At 59.9% G+C, this 16656-nt stretch overlaps 1 protein-coding gene across 3 annotated transcripts; it reads right to left on the bottom strand.

Annotated features, from left to right (window-relative positions):
* Positions 1–1134: 1134 nt before the first annotated feature.
* Positions 1135–16220, bottom strand: ZNF653 (zinc finger protein 653). Of its 3 annotated transcripts, none has more exons than XM_067733628.1 (9): positions 15922–16220; positions 12589–12632; positions 10547–10762; positions 4965–5570; positions 4648–4825; positions 4432–4543; positions 3184–3298; positions 2206–2322; positions 1135–1934 (listed from the first exon to the last, which is right to left on the bottom strand). In XM_067733628.1, exons 1-9 carry the CDS (start codon positions 16218–16220, stop codon positions 1879–1881), a joined length of 1743 nt encoding a protein of 580 aa, XP_067589729.1. In that variant the 3' UTR covers positions 1135–1878. The 3 variants fall into 3 exon arrangements, with proteins under 3 accessions (XP_067589729.1, XP_067589728.1, XP_067589730.1); XM_067733627.1 differs by having other exon boundaries at positions 2206–2305; XM_067733629.1 differs by lacking the exons at positions 1135–1934; positions 2206–2322; positions 3184–3298 and adding an exon at positions 3406–4218.
* Positions 16221–16656: the final 436 nt, after the last annotated feature.

Raw genomic sequence — 16656 nt, 5'->3', positions numbered from 1 at the left:
GGGCTGCGTAGCCCGGGTCCCCGAACCCGAAAGTCGCTATCCAAACTCTATCCTCGTCCGTGCACGCCCTTTTAAGCTCCAGACTGTCCGAGAGTGCCATCAAACCCAGCGAGGAGAGCCTAATTTGACCAATCAGGGATGGCCCCCGAGAGGACCAATTGAGGGAAGATGCCTTCGAGATTGAGCCAATGGGAGCGCGAGCAGCAGACAGCGCTGCCACGACGATGGAAAGGGAAGGCCAATCATAATGGCCCGCGCAATCTGGGCGGTGGCGATGCGGATCCCCGGCTGGCCCTTGGATTTGCCAGGGCGACCTGGCTGCCGACCCCGGGGACCCCGAGCGATGGCTTGTTCCCCATCCCGTGTTCATCCTCGCTCCTGTCGGATCGGAAACTGTGCTTGTGCCGGGAAGGAAGCTACTCCTGGGCGCGCAGACCAGGCTGCAGTTCCCATGGAAACTGCTGGCTCCCGGTTGTGCGGGGATAGCGAAAGGGGACTGAGTCTTGCGGGGAGGCTCGCGGGGGCGGCCCCAGTAGCCGGACTCGCTCATCCTCTCCAACTCATCCGTCCCCAGCTGGGGTAGCTCCCAGTCCGAAAAATAAAATGAGGCCTAGCTGCTGCCCCGCCCCCACAAGCTGGTGAGGGGCCGGCGGGGCCATTCTGCGCGTGGCGCCATAGAGCTTCCCCGGGCACGTGCCCTGGCTCGCGGCTGCGGTCCCCGGAGTCACGTGGCTGCGGCCACCAGGGCCCACGAGGTTTGCGCGCCATCTGGCGGCCGCGTGGCCTGGAATCGCTCCCCGTCCCTCTCCCAGAAGGCCCGCATAAGGAGGAGGAGGAGGCGGCCTCAGCATCATCCTCCGGGAAATGGGGCCAGTGCAGTCGCCCCGCCGCTGCCAAATCCCCTCCTCCGGCTTTCTTCTTGTTCCAGGAACACGCCGAGCCCGTTCCACCTCGGGGCTTTGGCACTGGCTGTTCCTTCGACCTGGGATTTGCCTCCCCCGTCTTTCTTCAGGGATGGAACCTCTTTGTCATTCTGGTCTATGCTCAAAGGCCTCCCCAGAGAGGCCCTCCCTGACCACCAGCCTGAACAGCACTCCCAGGAACTAGCGTATCACTCTATTTTCTGCACGGCGCTTGTCACAGCTGTAGATGTTTTACTGAGGGGTTTACTGGACATCTCCCCAACTGCTCCCTGAGCTCTCTGAGAACCAGGAATGAGTGTTCTATGAGGGATTAGGAGAGGGAGTCAGGATCCTGAGACCTGGGACATGTTCAGTAGCCTCCAGGGCCCCCAACCTTCCACACCTGACCCTGTCAAAGGAGGGGGTGTTTAGGGTTGCCAGGCCCAGGTAGCCGAGGCAGAGCGGAGGTTGACAGGAAAGGGCAGGAGCGCTGTCTGGTGTGTAGGGGCATCTGCCCCTGCCCCCGTCTTGCTCGGGAAGGAACCAGGTTGGAGACAGAGAGGGGCCCACCTTCCCCCAATCATCCAGGCCTAGGGGAAGAGCAGCTCCTTTCTCGCTCTTTAATCTCGTTCTGCTCTCTTGACACAGTCCCAGCAGTGCAGCCCCAGGTGCCAGCTCCAAAACTCGGGCGGGGTCGGGGGGACCTGCCCTGAGGGCCCAGCCCTGGAGCGGGGCAGAGGCGCCTCCTTCTGGCCCGAGGTCCTGGCGGCTGGCCGCGGCTGTCCCGGCCCCGGCAGACTCGGGCATGGTGTCCGATGGGATGAATAAATAGGGGCGTTTAGTGGTTGGGTGGATCAGGCGGGCTTGTGGTCCGGGTGGCTTTTGAGCGTGTGGAACTTGACGCTGTCCAGCTTCTCGAAGCGCTTCCCGCAGCGCTCGCACGTGAAGTTGTACTGCACCTCGGCCGTGTGTTTCTTCATGTGCCAGTTGAGCGACGCACGCTGTCGGCACTGGTAGCCACAGATCTCGCACCTGCAGGGGAGCACGCGGGAGGCACCGGGGGGGCGGGGTCAGAGAGGGCGGGGCAAAAGGGAGCAGCACCGGGGAGGGGCCGCCTCGGGGGCGGGACACAACCACTAAGGCTGGGCAGACCACTGGAAGGGGCGGGGCACCATCTGGGGTAGGAGCACTCTGAAAACCCCACAGATGCAACACTGGGGACGTCGCCCGCCCTTGGGAGCTGCCCTGTGAGAGTCCAGGCCCGGATGCCCTCCCAGCCCCTCGCGGGAAGCCCGTCACTCACTGCAGAGGCGTCTCGCCTGTGTGCGTGCGCCGGTGCACCTCCAGGTGGTTTTTCCTCTTAAAGGACTTGCCGCAGGTTTCACAGGTGAATTCACGGACACCTGGGGGAGACGCGGGGCTGAGCAGGCCGCCGTCGAGAGAGGGGTTTGTGGGGTCACTGCGGCATTGCCGAGACCCAGTAGTGCGCAAGGCCTCTGGGCGCAGGCAGACGAAAGCCCACATCCTCTGGGCGCGAATACCGACTATAATAGCTAAGGCAGCTAGAACAAAGGACAGCTACGGCCCCGCATGAGGCTCGCAGGCTGCCCAGGAACGCGACTGGGCAGAGCAGGAATGCGTACTCGGATTCCTGAGGTACACAGGGTGCAAACTGCCAAGTTAACGTGGGGCTCAATTTGACTCTAATGTTTCACATATTGGGGCGATCTCACATAAAAATCCAAAGTTCCAGCCTCTTGAAAAACCTGAAGCCGTGCCCTCCTGCTGGGTATAGGCACCAGTGCTCCCCGTGAGGCCCGCACCCCGTGTCCTGGGTTAAGGAGGCGCCTGGAGCAGACGGAACAGAAATCCTGGCCCAAGTTCACTTCCCCACCCTGCCCACCTGGGGTGGTTCACTGTCCTCCCTCAGTCCTGGAACTGAGTCCCACGTGAGAATTGCTCATGGAAGTGGGGAGGCCAAGGGCCAAGTTGGGGAAGAGATAGCCAACCCCTGCCCAGCTCCACATGCCTTAGAATAGCAGATGTCCCTGTGACCCGTGTAGTGACAGCTTACTGACTACTTGGGAGGTGCCCAGCGGGCCCTAAGTCAAGCACTTTACTTCCACCGTCTCACACCAGCCCTTGTGGTGGACACAGAGGAGGCTCAGAGAGGGGCAGTCCGTGTCTGGGTTTCAGCCTGCCTGCCCCAGCCCCGGCCCCAGCTCCCAGGCCCAGGCCCCCGTGCCTTTGGCTCAAGCTGCCAGCCCCTCCCCGGCCTGACCTGAGTGGATGATCATGTGCCGCCGAAGGTGGTTGGATAAATAGAACTTCTTGCCGCAGCCGGGGTGAGGGCACACCTTGGTCTTCCCTTTCCGATGCACAAGGTTGACGTGGTTCTGGGGGCAAGAGGGGCAGGAGTGGGGCTGCGGGTGCCATGGGCCCGCCTCTGGAGCTCTCCAGGGTGGGGACAGATGAGGGCCAGCTAGGGCTGGCCTCCCTGGAAGAGGAAGAGGAAGAGGGGTGCCCTTGCCCTTGAGCAGGGACTCCCAGATCCGAGCCGGGGGCCAGGGGCACAACTGGGATCAAAGAGCAGCTTACTGAGCACCTACTCCAGCCAGGCTCTGGGCTGGGGCATCAGTCAGCCTTGTCAGAACCATGGGAAGGGGATCAGCCATGAGCCCAGTTTGTGGATGGGGAAACTAAGGCTCTGGAGGCTTAGTGGTTTGGCCCGTGTCTCACAGGTGGGCAGTGGCAGGGCTAGGACCGGAGTCCAGGGCTGTCAGCCCCACAGCGGCACTTTGCATAGTGCTAAGCTGCCCCTAGCGCCTGGAGCAGGCAGCCCCCGAGTCATTCATTCTTTTGTTCTTTCATTCTTTAACTCACTAGCACAACTGCTCCAGCGCCCAGCACCAGGCCTGGCACCCGGTAGGTGCTCAACACGTGCTTAATGAAAACATGACTTGGCAAATCCAAAGTTCTCCTGGTGCCACATCCTGCGCCAGGAGTGGGCATGTGACGGGATCCTGTCTCTGCTCTCAGGGCACCCTGTCCAGACCTCAGAGGGCAAACAGCAGGTATGTCCTGGTAGTGCAGTGACCCGGGGCTGGGGGGACTAGGGTGGGCTTCCTGGCGGAGGGGCGTCCTCAGTTGAGCTTGGAGAGGAAGCATCGTGAGCTGACAGGGTGGCCTGGGCAAAGGCAGGAAGAGTTCAGGCGGCTGGAAGAGGGGTAGTCTGTGGGGAGCCACCAGGACCAGGCAGGCCCCTGGGGTGTGCAGAGAGAGGCTGTGGCTGGTTGAGGAGGCAGGATGGCTGGGGCTGGAGAGCAGGAGGGGAGGGCACAGAGGTGACGGCTGCCTCTCTGTGGCTGAGGCTGAGATCAGCTGGGGCTGGGTGGGTGCACGGCAGGCAGGCCAGTGGCACCTGGAGGGGCCGGGTGGGGCCCTCCACGAGCCGCACTGCCCAGACCCAGCGCGCAGGCAGCCCGACACAGAAGCAGTCCCACCCAGCCCACTTGGATGGCGGCCTCACCTGGAAGCTGCTGAGGGCCACGTAGACCTGGCTGCAGCCCTCGTAAGGGCAGTGGAACATCTCAAGCAGGCCATCGGCGTCCATCACCCGCGATCGCTTGCTTCGCCGCCTCCTGGAGGGGAAGGGCCCATGGCGTCGGGGCTCTGACACCAGGAGGGCTGAGGGCCCGAGGGCCGCTCCTCGTCCCTCCTCTCCCCCGCCTGCCCCAGCACCCACTTCTCGGGCTCCTTGGGGATCTCATAGATGATGGCTGACATGTCGCTGCCGTCCAGCTCCTCCCTGTCCGCCTCTGCCTCGGGCTCTGCGCTCTCAGGCACCGTCGCAGCCAGCTCTGCCAGTTCTGGGGCCACTGGCTCCTCCTTTTCCTTCTTGAGTACGTGCAGGTCCTCCTTCTCTACGGGGGTGGACACAGGGTGAGTGTCCGTGGGGACTAAGGCTGCTGAGGAGCTTCCTCTGGGGCCATTACTCGCCCTCCCCTTCCCAGGTCCCATCATGGCCCCCCCAACCTCCCAGACTGGCACGGCCCCCCAGACCTTTCTTGGTCTCAATGCCTGTCATGGCGTCAGGTTCCACGGTGCTGGGCTGGCTGCCCTCTGGCTCTGTCTGGGTGTAGGCGGCCACACCCTCCATCATTGCGCAGGGCACCTCATCACCCAGGCCCCCTCCGGGGGCACCGTTGCCTGCTGCCACGTTGAGGTGGATGCCCTCGGCTGTGAGGGCATCGTAGCCAGGGCCGGCAATGATGATCACCTGTGAACCGGGCACCATGCCTGGCATGGGACAGCTGGCCACCACCTCACCCAGTGCCTCCTGGGGCATGTTCTCAAAGAGGGTGCTAGGGCCCGGGCCCACTTGCACGGGCACCGGCACGCACACCACTGTCTCCAGGGCTTCGGGCCCGCTGCTGGCCGGGTTGGGGCACAGTGGGGTGCCCTGCTCAGCCAGGCTCTCCACGTGGTGGACATCGAAGGGGATGTGCATGCCCTCCTGTGTGATGAGCCCGCTGCTGCCCGCTGGGCTGGTGGGGGTAACTGCCGCCATCGCCACTGTCGCCTTGGCCTGCTGGCCCTCAGGGGGCTCCTCGGAGCCGGAGCTGGAGCTGGACGAGTCAGAGCTGCCGGCCACCAGGCCATTGCCCACTGTGGTGACAGAGGAGAGGGGACAGTTACGACAGTGGCGGCAGCAGCTGGTATTGCTTGAAGGCTCCCCGGGGGCTGAGCACTGTGACTCCCCTACCCCCATAAGAGCGGTCAGCTCGGTCCATATCCTCCACAGCCGGCCCTACTCCTTGAGATGCTCTCCTGACTCAGCCTCCAGACCCACACTCAGGTTCCTGGCTCCTCCCTGGTGGCCCCTGCTCAGCCTCTTCTGTTCTTATGGGCCTGGGAGGCTCTCACTGGGGCCTCTCCTCAGCGCTCCACTCATCCCAGGGTATCCACCAGGCTCATACCACCCTCATCCTTGACACCAGCTGGGTGTCCAACAATTCGATTCAGTTCTGACACTATCTGTCTGGAGACAGCGTCAGACCCTGAGGGTTAAAGAGCTCAGTCCCACAAGGCTGCCCCCACTTCAGATTTCAGTCACAAGTCCCGGGTCACCCATACTTCCGGCTATAAAGCAGAGGTTCCCACAGCGCCCTCCTCAGCTTTGGTAATTTGCTAGAACAACTCACAGAACTCAAGAAAGTGCTCTACTTCTGATCACAGTTTTATTATAAAGGATACAACTCAGCAATGGCCTGATGAACAGATATACAAGGGAAGGTAATCGGTAGGGGGGCGGGGGGAGGTTGGGGGTTGCCACGGAGCTGCCATGCTCTCTACAGACACGTAAATCTCCCAGCGCCTCAACATGTCCACCGACCTGGAAGCTCTCGGATCACTGTTTAAGAGTTTTTATAGGGACTTCCCTGGCGATCCAGTGGTTAAGACTCCATGCTCCCAAAACAGGGGGCACGGGTTCGATCCCTGGTCGGGGAACTAAGATCCTGCATGCCACACGGCGTGGCCAAAAAAATAAAAATAAAAAATAAATAAAAGAGTTTTTATAACCCTGTTTCTAGCCCCCTCCTGGGGGGCTCCTGGGGGCTGGGGGTGGGGCTGAGAGCTGCCACCCTCTAACCCTGGGTTTGGCCTTTCTGGGGACCAGCCCCCATCGTAAAGCTATCTAGGGGCCCCTCCCTGAGTCACTTCATTAGACTCAGGTGTGTTCCCAAGGGGCCTCTTGCAAAAGGGGCTCATTACAAACACTGTTTACAAACTGAAGGTCTGTGGCAACCCTGCCTCGGGCAAGTCTATTGGCGCCATTCTTCCAACAGCATTTGATCACTCTGGGTCACGTTTTGGTAACCGTTGAAACTTTTTCATTATTATTATATTTGTTATGGTGACCTGTGATCAATGATCTTTGATGTTACTATTGCAAAAGGATTGCCACTCACTGAAGGCTCAGATGATGGTGGAATTTTTTTAGCAATAAAGTATTTTTAAAAATTTTATTATCTATCTATCTATCTATCTATCTATCTATCATTGGCCGAGCAGCATACTCAGCAGGCAGGATCTTAGTTCCCTGACCAGGGATTGAACCCGTGCCCCCTGCAGTGGGAATGCAGAGTCCTAACCACTGGACAGCCAGGGAAGTCCCCAGCAACAAAGTATTTTTAAATTAAGGAATGTACCTTTTTTTTCCCCACAATGCTATTGCACACTTAATAGACCACAGTATAGTGTAAACATAACTTTTATATGCACTGGGAAACCAAAAAGTTCGTGAGACTCCTTTTATTTCGATATTCACTTTATTGTGGTGGTGTGGAATCAAACCTGCAATATCGCCTAGGTCTGCCTGCATCTATTTTTATTATACCGTCACCACCCATACCCCAGTGTCTCCAGTGGACAGTTCTCGCCTGGACCTCCCGCGGAGCTGCAGCCCATCACGCCCCACTGCTCCCTCTGAGGGGTCTTACAGGCATCTCAGACTCTAGGCTCCGAATCTTCCCTCAGAGAAAGGCTGCATGGCTCACAGACACCCCCGTCTCAGCGGGCGGCAGCTCTGCCCTTCCAGTTGCTCAGGCCAAAGTCCTGGGGCTCTCCTTGACTTCTCCCTTTCTCTCACACCCACTTCCAATCTGTCAGCAAAACCTGTTGGCGCTGCTTCCAAAATACATCCCCAGGCTGACGGCTTCTCCTACCTCCCCCGCACACCCTGGTCACGGCCCCGCCAGCCCTCTGCCAGGACCATGCAGTTCCTTCTTCTGGGTGCCCCCGCTCCCATCCTTGCCCACCCCCAAGTCTGTCCTCCCCTCACTGGCCAGGGGGAGCCTGTGAACACCTGCTCAGGTCACGTCCCTCTTTGACTGAGAATCTGCTCATCACTTCCTGTGGAAGAGATAGGCCAGCTGCTCACCAAACCCGTCTCTTCCTCCTGACACCTGGTGGACTACATGTCCCAGCATCCTTTGCCATTAGGTGTGCAATACAGCTGAGTCTCACCGGAATGCGGGGGGAAGTGAGCTGTGTTGGGTCACAGGAGCTGGGGTGCGTCTATCTCGGCAGCTGGTCTTACCTCAGTTAACGCCCTTCCCAACTCACTTGGCATAGCAGCCAAAGCCCTCACCATGGCCACACAGCCTGAACATGTGCCCCTGTCACCTCCTCTCCAGCCCCACTGACCTCCCTTCTGTGCCCAGGGACACTAGGCAGGTTTCTGCCTCAGGGCCTCTGCACTCGCCACTCTCTCTGCCTGAACCCTCTTTTCTCAGACACCTGCGTGGGCTCCCTCCTTCACCTCCATCAGACCCTTCCTCAAATGGTATTTTTTCAGGGAGGCCTCTGACCACTTGGTCTCAAATAGCACCCTTTTCTCTCCTTTATTTTCCCCCCAATACTTACCGCCTTCCACTGCACTCTAGATTTTACTTGTTTATCTTGTTTACTGTCTGCTTCCCCTTTATACCGTAAACTCCACAAGGATGGGGGTCCCTGTGCACAGGCCCCAGTGCCCAGGTACACAGTGCTGCTTGGTACACATTGAGTGCACGTTTATAAAAATGAATGAACCCATGACCAAGGCTGTGATGAAGGCCAAGAGGGCTGGCATCTTACCCAGGTGTTTGGTGCTAATGTCTGCAAGCAGGGAGAAACTGGGGACAGGAAAAATGAATGCCTGCCCCTTAAGTTACACACACTCGTGACACAGTTTGGGTGTGCTGTCTGGGTACTACGTGTTCTACACTCCCAGAAGGTCACATGGAGAGTGCAGGCTGACTGCCGGGGCGGGATCCTGGTGCCCACTCCTCCAGCTGTGTGAAGGGGGGGTGCCTTATAACCTCTCTGGGGCTGGGGATAACTTGGTACCTACTCAGGGGCTGTTTGGGGTATTTAATGAGTAAATAGGACAGCAGAACTTACAGTAAGCACCCTATCAGTGTTTCCCATTATCGTTATTATCCTAACACCCCATCCCTGACTCAGCCCTGGGGCAGCAGCAGGGGCAGGGTAGGGGGATCGCCCCTCCTTCTAACACCCTGTAATCTGCAGGGTGGATTGAGCCCCGTGGCTCCGCTATGAAGGAGGGGCAGTTGCCTAGTGAGTTGGGGGCACGGCCAGGGCCTGTGCCTGGATCCCCAATTACAATGTCCGGCTGTTAAGCCGACGCTGGACTTCTTGCCAGTTGATAACGACATTAATGACAGAATTGGCAGGGCACCCACCGGCCTCCCACAGTCCTGGTGCGAGGTCTTCTTACTGAGTGCGAGGTGGCAGGGCCGCCCTCGGCAGAGAACTGATAAGGGTGCTGCGGAGGGACCAGGCTGGGACAGGGACACAGCCACTCCCTCACAGAAGATCTGGCTAATCGGTTCCAGCATTCATTCCTGAGAGCCCAGATCCAGAGGGCACTGGTATCAGAGTTGGGTTGGGCTGTCAGGGGACTCCTCTGGGTGCCACCCCCAACCCAGCCAGACCCAGTGCCAGATGGGCCAGTCACATTACTCCCAGGGCCTCGGTTTCCTCGACTGCTAATGACAGGGCTGTCATTAGGCTGCGGAGGATTCAGGGTGGTTTGGGGCAGGGCCTGGAGTCGGGAGGACAAGACGGCTGAGGGGCTGGCTGCACACTGGGAGCCTGGCTGACACACAACGGGACAGCCGTTGGCTGGGGTGCCCACCTGGAACACCTCTCGCCCACGGCTTCCCCTCGGCCAGCTGGGATGCCACCTGCTCAGAGATGCCTGCCAGCGCGGGCTCAGCCCTGGTAACTGACCCCACCCTCAGCTCCGGCAGGGTGCCTGGCAGAGGGCCCCATGCTCCCCCTGATGCCAAGCCCCTGAGGCAGGCGGGCAGCCCCTCACCACCCATGGCATCTCCTCTGCTCCCCTACCAGGGCCAATTGGACCTTCATAAATGAGTCCCTCCCAGTCCTGAGAAGGACTCCAGCTCACATGTGTGTGTGACCAATGTGGGATGGCAGGGGAGGGGCTGGGCAGTGAGAGATGGGGAGGGTGGGGCCGTGGTGTGGAGGAGAGAGAAAGGGATGAAAATGGGAGTGAGAGAGTGAGATGGAGGAGAGACAGTGGGAAGAAGAGAGAAAACGAAAGGAGATGCGAGAGAGAGAGAGAGAGAGAGAGAGAGAGGATGAAACACAGAAAGGTGAAAGGGGAGGATCAGGAACAAGAGAAAGCTCAAGAGCAGAGAACGGGGTGTAGGGAGGAGAACAGGCTGGAGGGCGGGAAATAGGGTGAGGCTGCGAGAGACAGTGCAGAGCCTGAGAGAGAGCCGGAGGATGTAAAGGAGAACAAAGAGGCCAGGAGAGGCCCAGCACCTGCCTGTCCCTCCAGCCGCTGAGCCAGGTTCCTGGACCTCAGCCCTGCCTGCGACTGACCTCAGGCCCAGATGAGCAAACTGCGCCGCACCTTGGCTGTCCCTCCGCAAAATGGGGACCAGCTCTTGGGCTCTGCAAGGACTCAAAGACTGCAAGGCCATCCAGAGCCAGGGCCATGTCAGCTGCTGTGAGGTCCGCGACGCTGGCCTGAGGCTGGCAGGGCCCATGAGGGGCTGTAGAGCCCCAAACACTGGAGGCCACCGTGAGCCCTCCCCTCGCAGACCCACCTTTGTCACTCTCAGGGTCTGAGTCGCTGAGCGGCTTCAGGGGCGAGTGCAGGTCTTGGAAGTAGCGGTGCCCAGCCTCGCACTGCCACACAGCCGTGGTGTACAGGCCAAAGGTGGGGTCCAGCTCGGCGAGGTGTGGCTCGTAGGGGCAGCGGTGCTTGTGGTCCTCGTACCAGATCACCACGTTCTTCAGGCAGTTTACGTTGCGTCGCCGCCCTGCGCACGTGGGGCACGGGCAGGCATGAGGGGCACGGCTCACCCCTACCACCCTCTCTGGGCAGCACGGCCCCCAGAACCACATGGGTCTTATAGCTCTGGGGGTTGAGACACCCTCCTGAGTATTATCCAGGCCTGTCCCCAGTTTACAGATGAGGAAACTGAGGCTCAGAGATGTGAGACCTGCCCCGGAGACAACAGAGACTGGCAGGGAATGTCCTCATTGTTTGAGTCAAGTCATATACATAATAAAGCCTGGTGTATGGCAGGTGCTCACGCAACGACTGTCAGCTGTTAGTTACAGTTATAATCGTCCTCATCAACTCAGCGTCTCCCGCCTGCACCAGCTCAGTCCCTCGGCCCTAGTCTCCCAGCTCTCACCCTTGCCCCCGGCAGCTGACAGAGGGCGTCTCTGAACACTAGAGTCAGGGCCACATCCCTTCTCTACTCAAAATCCACCAGGGCAGACTTCCCTGGTGGCGCAGTGGTTAAGACTCTGCCCGCCAATGCGGGGGACACGGGTTCGAGCCCTGGTCCGGGAAGATCCCACGTGCCGTGGAGCAACTAAGCCCACGAGCCACAAATACTGAGCCTGTGCACCACAACTACTGAAGCCGTGCGCCTAGAGCCCGTTGCTCTGCAACAAGAGAAGACACTGCAATGAGAAGCCCGTGCACCGCAAGGAAGAGTAGCCCCCGCTCGCCGCAACTAGAGAAAGCCCGCACGCAGCAATGAAGACCCAATGCAGCCAAAAGAAAAAATCCACCAGGGCTCCCACCTCAATGGGGGTAAGAGCCAAAGTCCTCCCTGAGGTTCACCAGGCCCTGTGTGTTCTGCCCTGTCACCTCCTGCTGCTGCTGTCCTGGATCACTCCACTCGAGCCTCAGGGTCTCCTCCCTGTTCCTAAACTAGGCAAGTATGGCCCTGCCTCAGGACCTCTGCAAGGGCTGTGCCCTCTTCCTCTAGACACCTGCCTTGCCCCTCGCCCTTCACTCAGCTCTGAAGGTGTGCCCCTGACCTTCCAGGCTGGGAGATGACGGGGCCGGGGGGACCAAGGACACACCTCTCGGCCTGGGGGTCTCAGTCTTAGCTCGGCTTCTGCCTCTGAGCACCGTGATAAGTAGAGGGGCTCACTGCCATCAGACGGCCGTCCCTGGACCACCGGCCCTCACCCTGCTGGACATGGCCTGGGACCCACAGCCCAGGGCTCAGGGGCCGTGCTCAGGCGGTGGGAGTACGCACTCCAGCCTCTGCTCCGACTGCCCTCGCCCGGCTCCCCTTGAGCCTGGCACAGCACACGCCCTTTAGGCCTGGGCACAAGCTGCTCCCTCTGCTCTGCCTGGCTCTTCCCCGGCTGACTCCCACGCACCGGGCAGGAGAGCAGAGGAGCAAAGGGGACCCCTCGGGAGACACGTGGTCCTGGGTTTGCAGTTTGGCCCGGCCATTTTCTGGCTGTGCAGCCTGGGGCAGTGACTCAGCCTTTCTGTGTCAGATGGGGATGATGAGAGCACCCCCGGTGGGCACAGCACAGGTTCGGGGCCCCTCCAACCCTTCCTATCCCATCCCCACCCCCGACCCAGGCTGGGTCAGACCCCTCCTCTGGGCCCCCCCGTGCCTCTACTTCCCCACCACAGCCCTGCTCAGCCTGTCCCCTGTCTTTCCTATGAGACTGCGGGCTCTGGGAGGGCAGGGCTGGGTCTGTCCCGGACTGCACGGCTCCTGGCACACGCGGACCCTCCACAAGCGGTCCCTGAGGGAGGGAGGGAACCAACCACAAAGCAACTTACTCCCAACGCCACCTCCACCCTGGTTGCAGCGCCACTTACTTTTCTTCCGCTTTGGCTTTTTGGGGACTTGCTCCCAAGGCTTCCTGTAACAGAGAGAGGGGGCAGCGGGGAGTGAGCTTGGGGCCTGATGGATGATGACATGCCAATCCTGCTGGGGTAGAATGTGGGCTTCCGCTTCCCGGGCCAGGTCTACTTCCCCTGCCCCTTCACTTGGGCTCTCCTGCACCAACAGCAGCCCTGGCAGGGGTCTACTGTCATCAACCACCTCACGGAGTGGGAAACTGAGGCCCTGAGGGTAAAGCCGCCTGCCCAGGATCCCGTGGCTGGGGAGCGGATTATCAAGAGAGAGCTTATTCGGGGAGCCTGACCTAATCAGGGGAGCCTTTAAAAGGGCCCTGCTGAAGTCAGAGACTGGGGGCTGAGAGCATGAGGGGGCCTGTGAGGGACCAGGACCTGAGAACGACCTTGTGGAGCTGAGAGCAGTCCCAGCTGATGGTCAACAAGACCGCAGGGACCCCAGCCGTATAGCCCGGAGGAAATGGATTCTGCCAATGCTCTGAACAAGTCTAGAAGCAGATCTTTCCCTGGGCGAGCTTCTAGGGTGACGTTGTGGCGTGCTGATAACTTGATTTCAGCCTCCTGAGACCCTGACTTGAGGAGCCAGCTAAAATGTGCCAGATTCCTGACCTGCAGAAATGTGAGATGATAAATCTGTGGGGTTTTAAAGCCACTAAGTCTGTGGTCATTTGTTACCCAGTAGAACAGTCATGGAGTTGACTTTGGACTACCCCCTCCAAGGACCTGCAGATCCTGGTCCTGAGGCTGGCCCAGAGCCCTGGGGAGATGGTTGGGCCCTAACTGCCTGCTCTATGAGGGTCCTGACCCTGCAGCCAGCTCAGGCTCAAAGGCCACGCCATCATGTCCACCTACCTCTAGGGCCTTCCCCGCTCTGCCTGGGTCCCAATACCCTGACTGTGTGTCCCAGTGAGCCATGGCCTTGGGGAGCCCAGGGCAGGGCCAGACCCTAAGGCCAGGGGCCCCCATGGCCTCCCACACCAGGATGGCCACCAGATCTGCCAAGCAGGTTCCTGACCCTACATGGCACACTCAGCTGTGACCCAGCACAGGCTCCAGGCAGGTGCTTTGGAGCCATCTCTCCTGGACCTGCTAGGGCCTCCCTTTGCCTTCCTGCCACCATGCTTCAGGACCTGCCCACCTGACTCAGACTGCTTCCCTGCTCTTCCTCTTCTAAACCACAGCAGCAGGCTCTGTGACCCTGGGTGAGTAACCCTGCCTCCCTGTGCCTCAGTTTCCCCATGTGTAGTGTGGGCTCAAAACAGTACCTTCCTCATGGGGTTGGCGTGGGGTCACGCATTGTAAAGAGCCTGGTAATTAAGAATCACTCAGCAAATGGTAACGATGACCATTATGATTCTCAGTATTATCACAGAGCCAGGCACTGGAACACGGGTCTCCTCGCTGTGGTTGGGGCCACGCTCTTGCCACCAACGTCCTGACAACCAGTCCAGGGTCTCTCCTCAGCTCCACCGCCCACCCTAAGTGACTCTTGTCCAGCCTGATAGCAATCCTCAGCCCCAACACCCCATGTCTAGCCCAGGACAGCTCCTTGGGGCTCCTGCCCAGGCTCTGCCCTCTGCCCAGGAATCCATGTCCCCTTGTACCATCCCGGGAGCCTCCCAAGGCTCCACCTCCCCTCCAAGGGGCCAGGCTGGCTGCCTAGATCCTCACCCAAACCCAAATCCAAACACCCATGACCACCTCCACCCATTCATAGCCTCGCCACGGCTGGGGTGCGGGGAATGCCACATCGTGGTGGAGACAGACTTGGCGTCAGTCAGATCCAAGTTCAAGTCTTATCTCTGCTACTGACTGGCTATGTGACCTCAAGCAGGATTGGCCCCCTCTGGGCCTCAGTTTTCCCATCTGTGAAGTGGGGGTAACCACAGTGCCTCCCACACAGAACTGCCATGCAGTTTGAAGGAATAAATATCCCTTAGTGTATTTTCCTGACTACTCATGTGCCCCGGGGTCAGGTTTTGCCACACACTGCCTGGGTTGTCTCAGTGCCCCTGCCCCGGTCCTGCACAGCTCCCACACACCTCCAGCTCAGCCAGACAAGCTTCTGTAAATACCACTTTCAGCTTCGGAACCTCCAGGGGCTCCCTCTGGTCAGTGGTTCTCAACTCCAGCTGTACATCAAGTCTCCCTGGAAGCTCTTCAGAAAAAAATACAGGGTCTGCAACTCCACCCAGACTAACTGAATCAGAAACTCCAATAGCTGGGACTCTGGCTTGAAGTTTTATAAGCTCCCAGCATTTCCTGCCCTGCTCTTGGGCATATAAACCAACCTGCCACCCTGGGGAGGGGGTGGGTACAATTCAACAGGTTCTGGTTGATTCTTGGCCCTCAGAATCTCCCCTGAGAGAAACATGTGAATGTATACAAGTGAAAACCAGGGCAGAACAAGGGTTTGGTTGCAGCACTGTTTGTGACAGGAAACAAACATCATCATGACAGCTAATATCCGGACTGCTCACTATGTGCCTGGCACCGTTTGAGGCCCTCTGCTGTATTTTAACTCATTTAATCATCACATCAACCTATAAGGCAAGAAGAGAAATATTCCTTCCATTACTGCTCATTCTCGAGATTCAGATTATGCAAAGGCCTCTGCCCTCCACCTGAGCAGCTAACTCGGGGTTTCCTCTTCACCTGAGTCTCCCTGGGCAGAGGTGTTCCCCAAGAGCCAAGAGATTTAGGGGAGTGAGATCTGGATTGTGAGGGGTGCTCTGGGAGTGTGGGGCCTCCCCAGTGGCCCCATTCCAGTGTGGGAATGGGGCCACACGCAGTCCCAGGTGGGTCACCGGAACCTCATGAGGGGTAGGGCTGGGTGGCCCGGGGTGTCCAGTCACAGCCCCAGGCTACATTGTGGGAGTTTTAGGGAATGAGGCATGTGACATGCCGGGGACCAGCAGGGACCTCGGGCCCCTCAGGGCTCAGGAGGCGGGGCCGCCCTTCCAGGGACTGGGCCGTTAGAATGCTTGGAGGTGGGGCCCGTACCAGGATTGGGCAGCCAGAGCTCTAGGGGGCAGGGCCAAGCGCCCAGGAGGCGGGTCGAGAGGCTGGGCGTATCCTAGGATTGGGCAGTCGGAGCGAAGGAAGGCGGGGCCGCGAGCCAGGCGCGTCCCAGGACCAGCAGTCAGAGACCCAGGCCGGCAGTCGGGGCGCTGGGCGGGGTTCACAGGTGCCAGGGGCGGGGCCCTGAGGGCGGAGGGGGCGGGACCAGGCTCAGCGGGGGATGGGGGCGTCTCCTCCCTTGCTCCCTCCCTCCGTTGGGTCGGGCCCCCTCACCCGTGGCGGCTGCTACGTTGGCCGCGCTCCAGCGAGATGAGGTAGGCGGCGAGCTTGGCGTCGCTCCAGCCGCTGCGGCGCCGCAGGTCCACCCAGGGCCCGTGCGCCTCGCCCAGGTACACGCGCCGCACGTCGTACTTCTTCCGGGACTCGAGCCGCCGCCGGGCCCGGTCCGACTCCGTGAGCCGCGGGCGGCCCCGCGCCTTGCGGCCCGCCGCGCCCTCCTCGGCGGCCACCTCCCCGCCCGCGCCCGCCTCAGCCTCCGCCTCCGCCTCGGGCTCCGGCGCCCGCTCCGCCATCCCCCCCTCCCTGGTTACTAGCCTCCCCCGTTGTTAGGAGCCCGGCCGGAAGTGGCGCGCATGTTCCGCGCCGACGAGAAATTTCTCATGGACTCTCACTGGCTCGCGGCGCCAAAAGAAGATCGAGAGTGGAAGCTGCGCATGCGCGCAATAAGCGCCAGCAACAACCCACTCTCCCTTTACTCCCTTCTCTGTTAAACTTTCTGACAAGGCAGAGACGGAAGGGGTAGCGGAAGGTTTGAGGCTGATCCGGGAAGAGCCAGGAGAGCCCGTAGACCCTGGGGTGATGGGGGCTTCTTCCTCCGCACCTTTATCCTGAATGAATTGTGGGGATGACAAAGGAAGGGTGGGAGCTGTCCAGAAAAGGCGGACGGAAGGCCAAAGGCTCGACCCGTCAGTTCTGGATGATGTTTCCATCACTTGAAAAGACGTAACA

Source organism: Pseudorca crassidens, chromosome 3 (assembly GCF_039906515.1).
Source record: "Pseudorca crassidens isolate mPseCra1 chromosome 3, mPseCra1.hap1, whole genome shotgun sequence".
NCBI lineage: Eukaryota > Metazoa > Chordata > Mammalia > Artiodactyla > Delphinidae > Pseudorca > Pseudorca crassidens.
The sequence above is the reverse complement of the archived record's forward strand: the minus strand, read 5'-3'. Positions and strand labels throughout refer to the sequence as shown.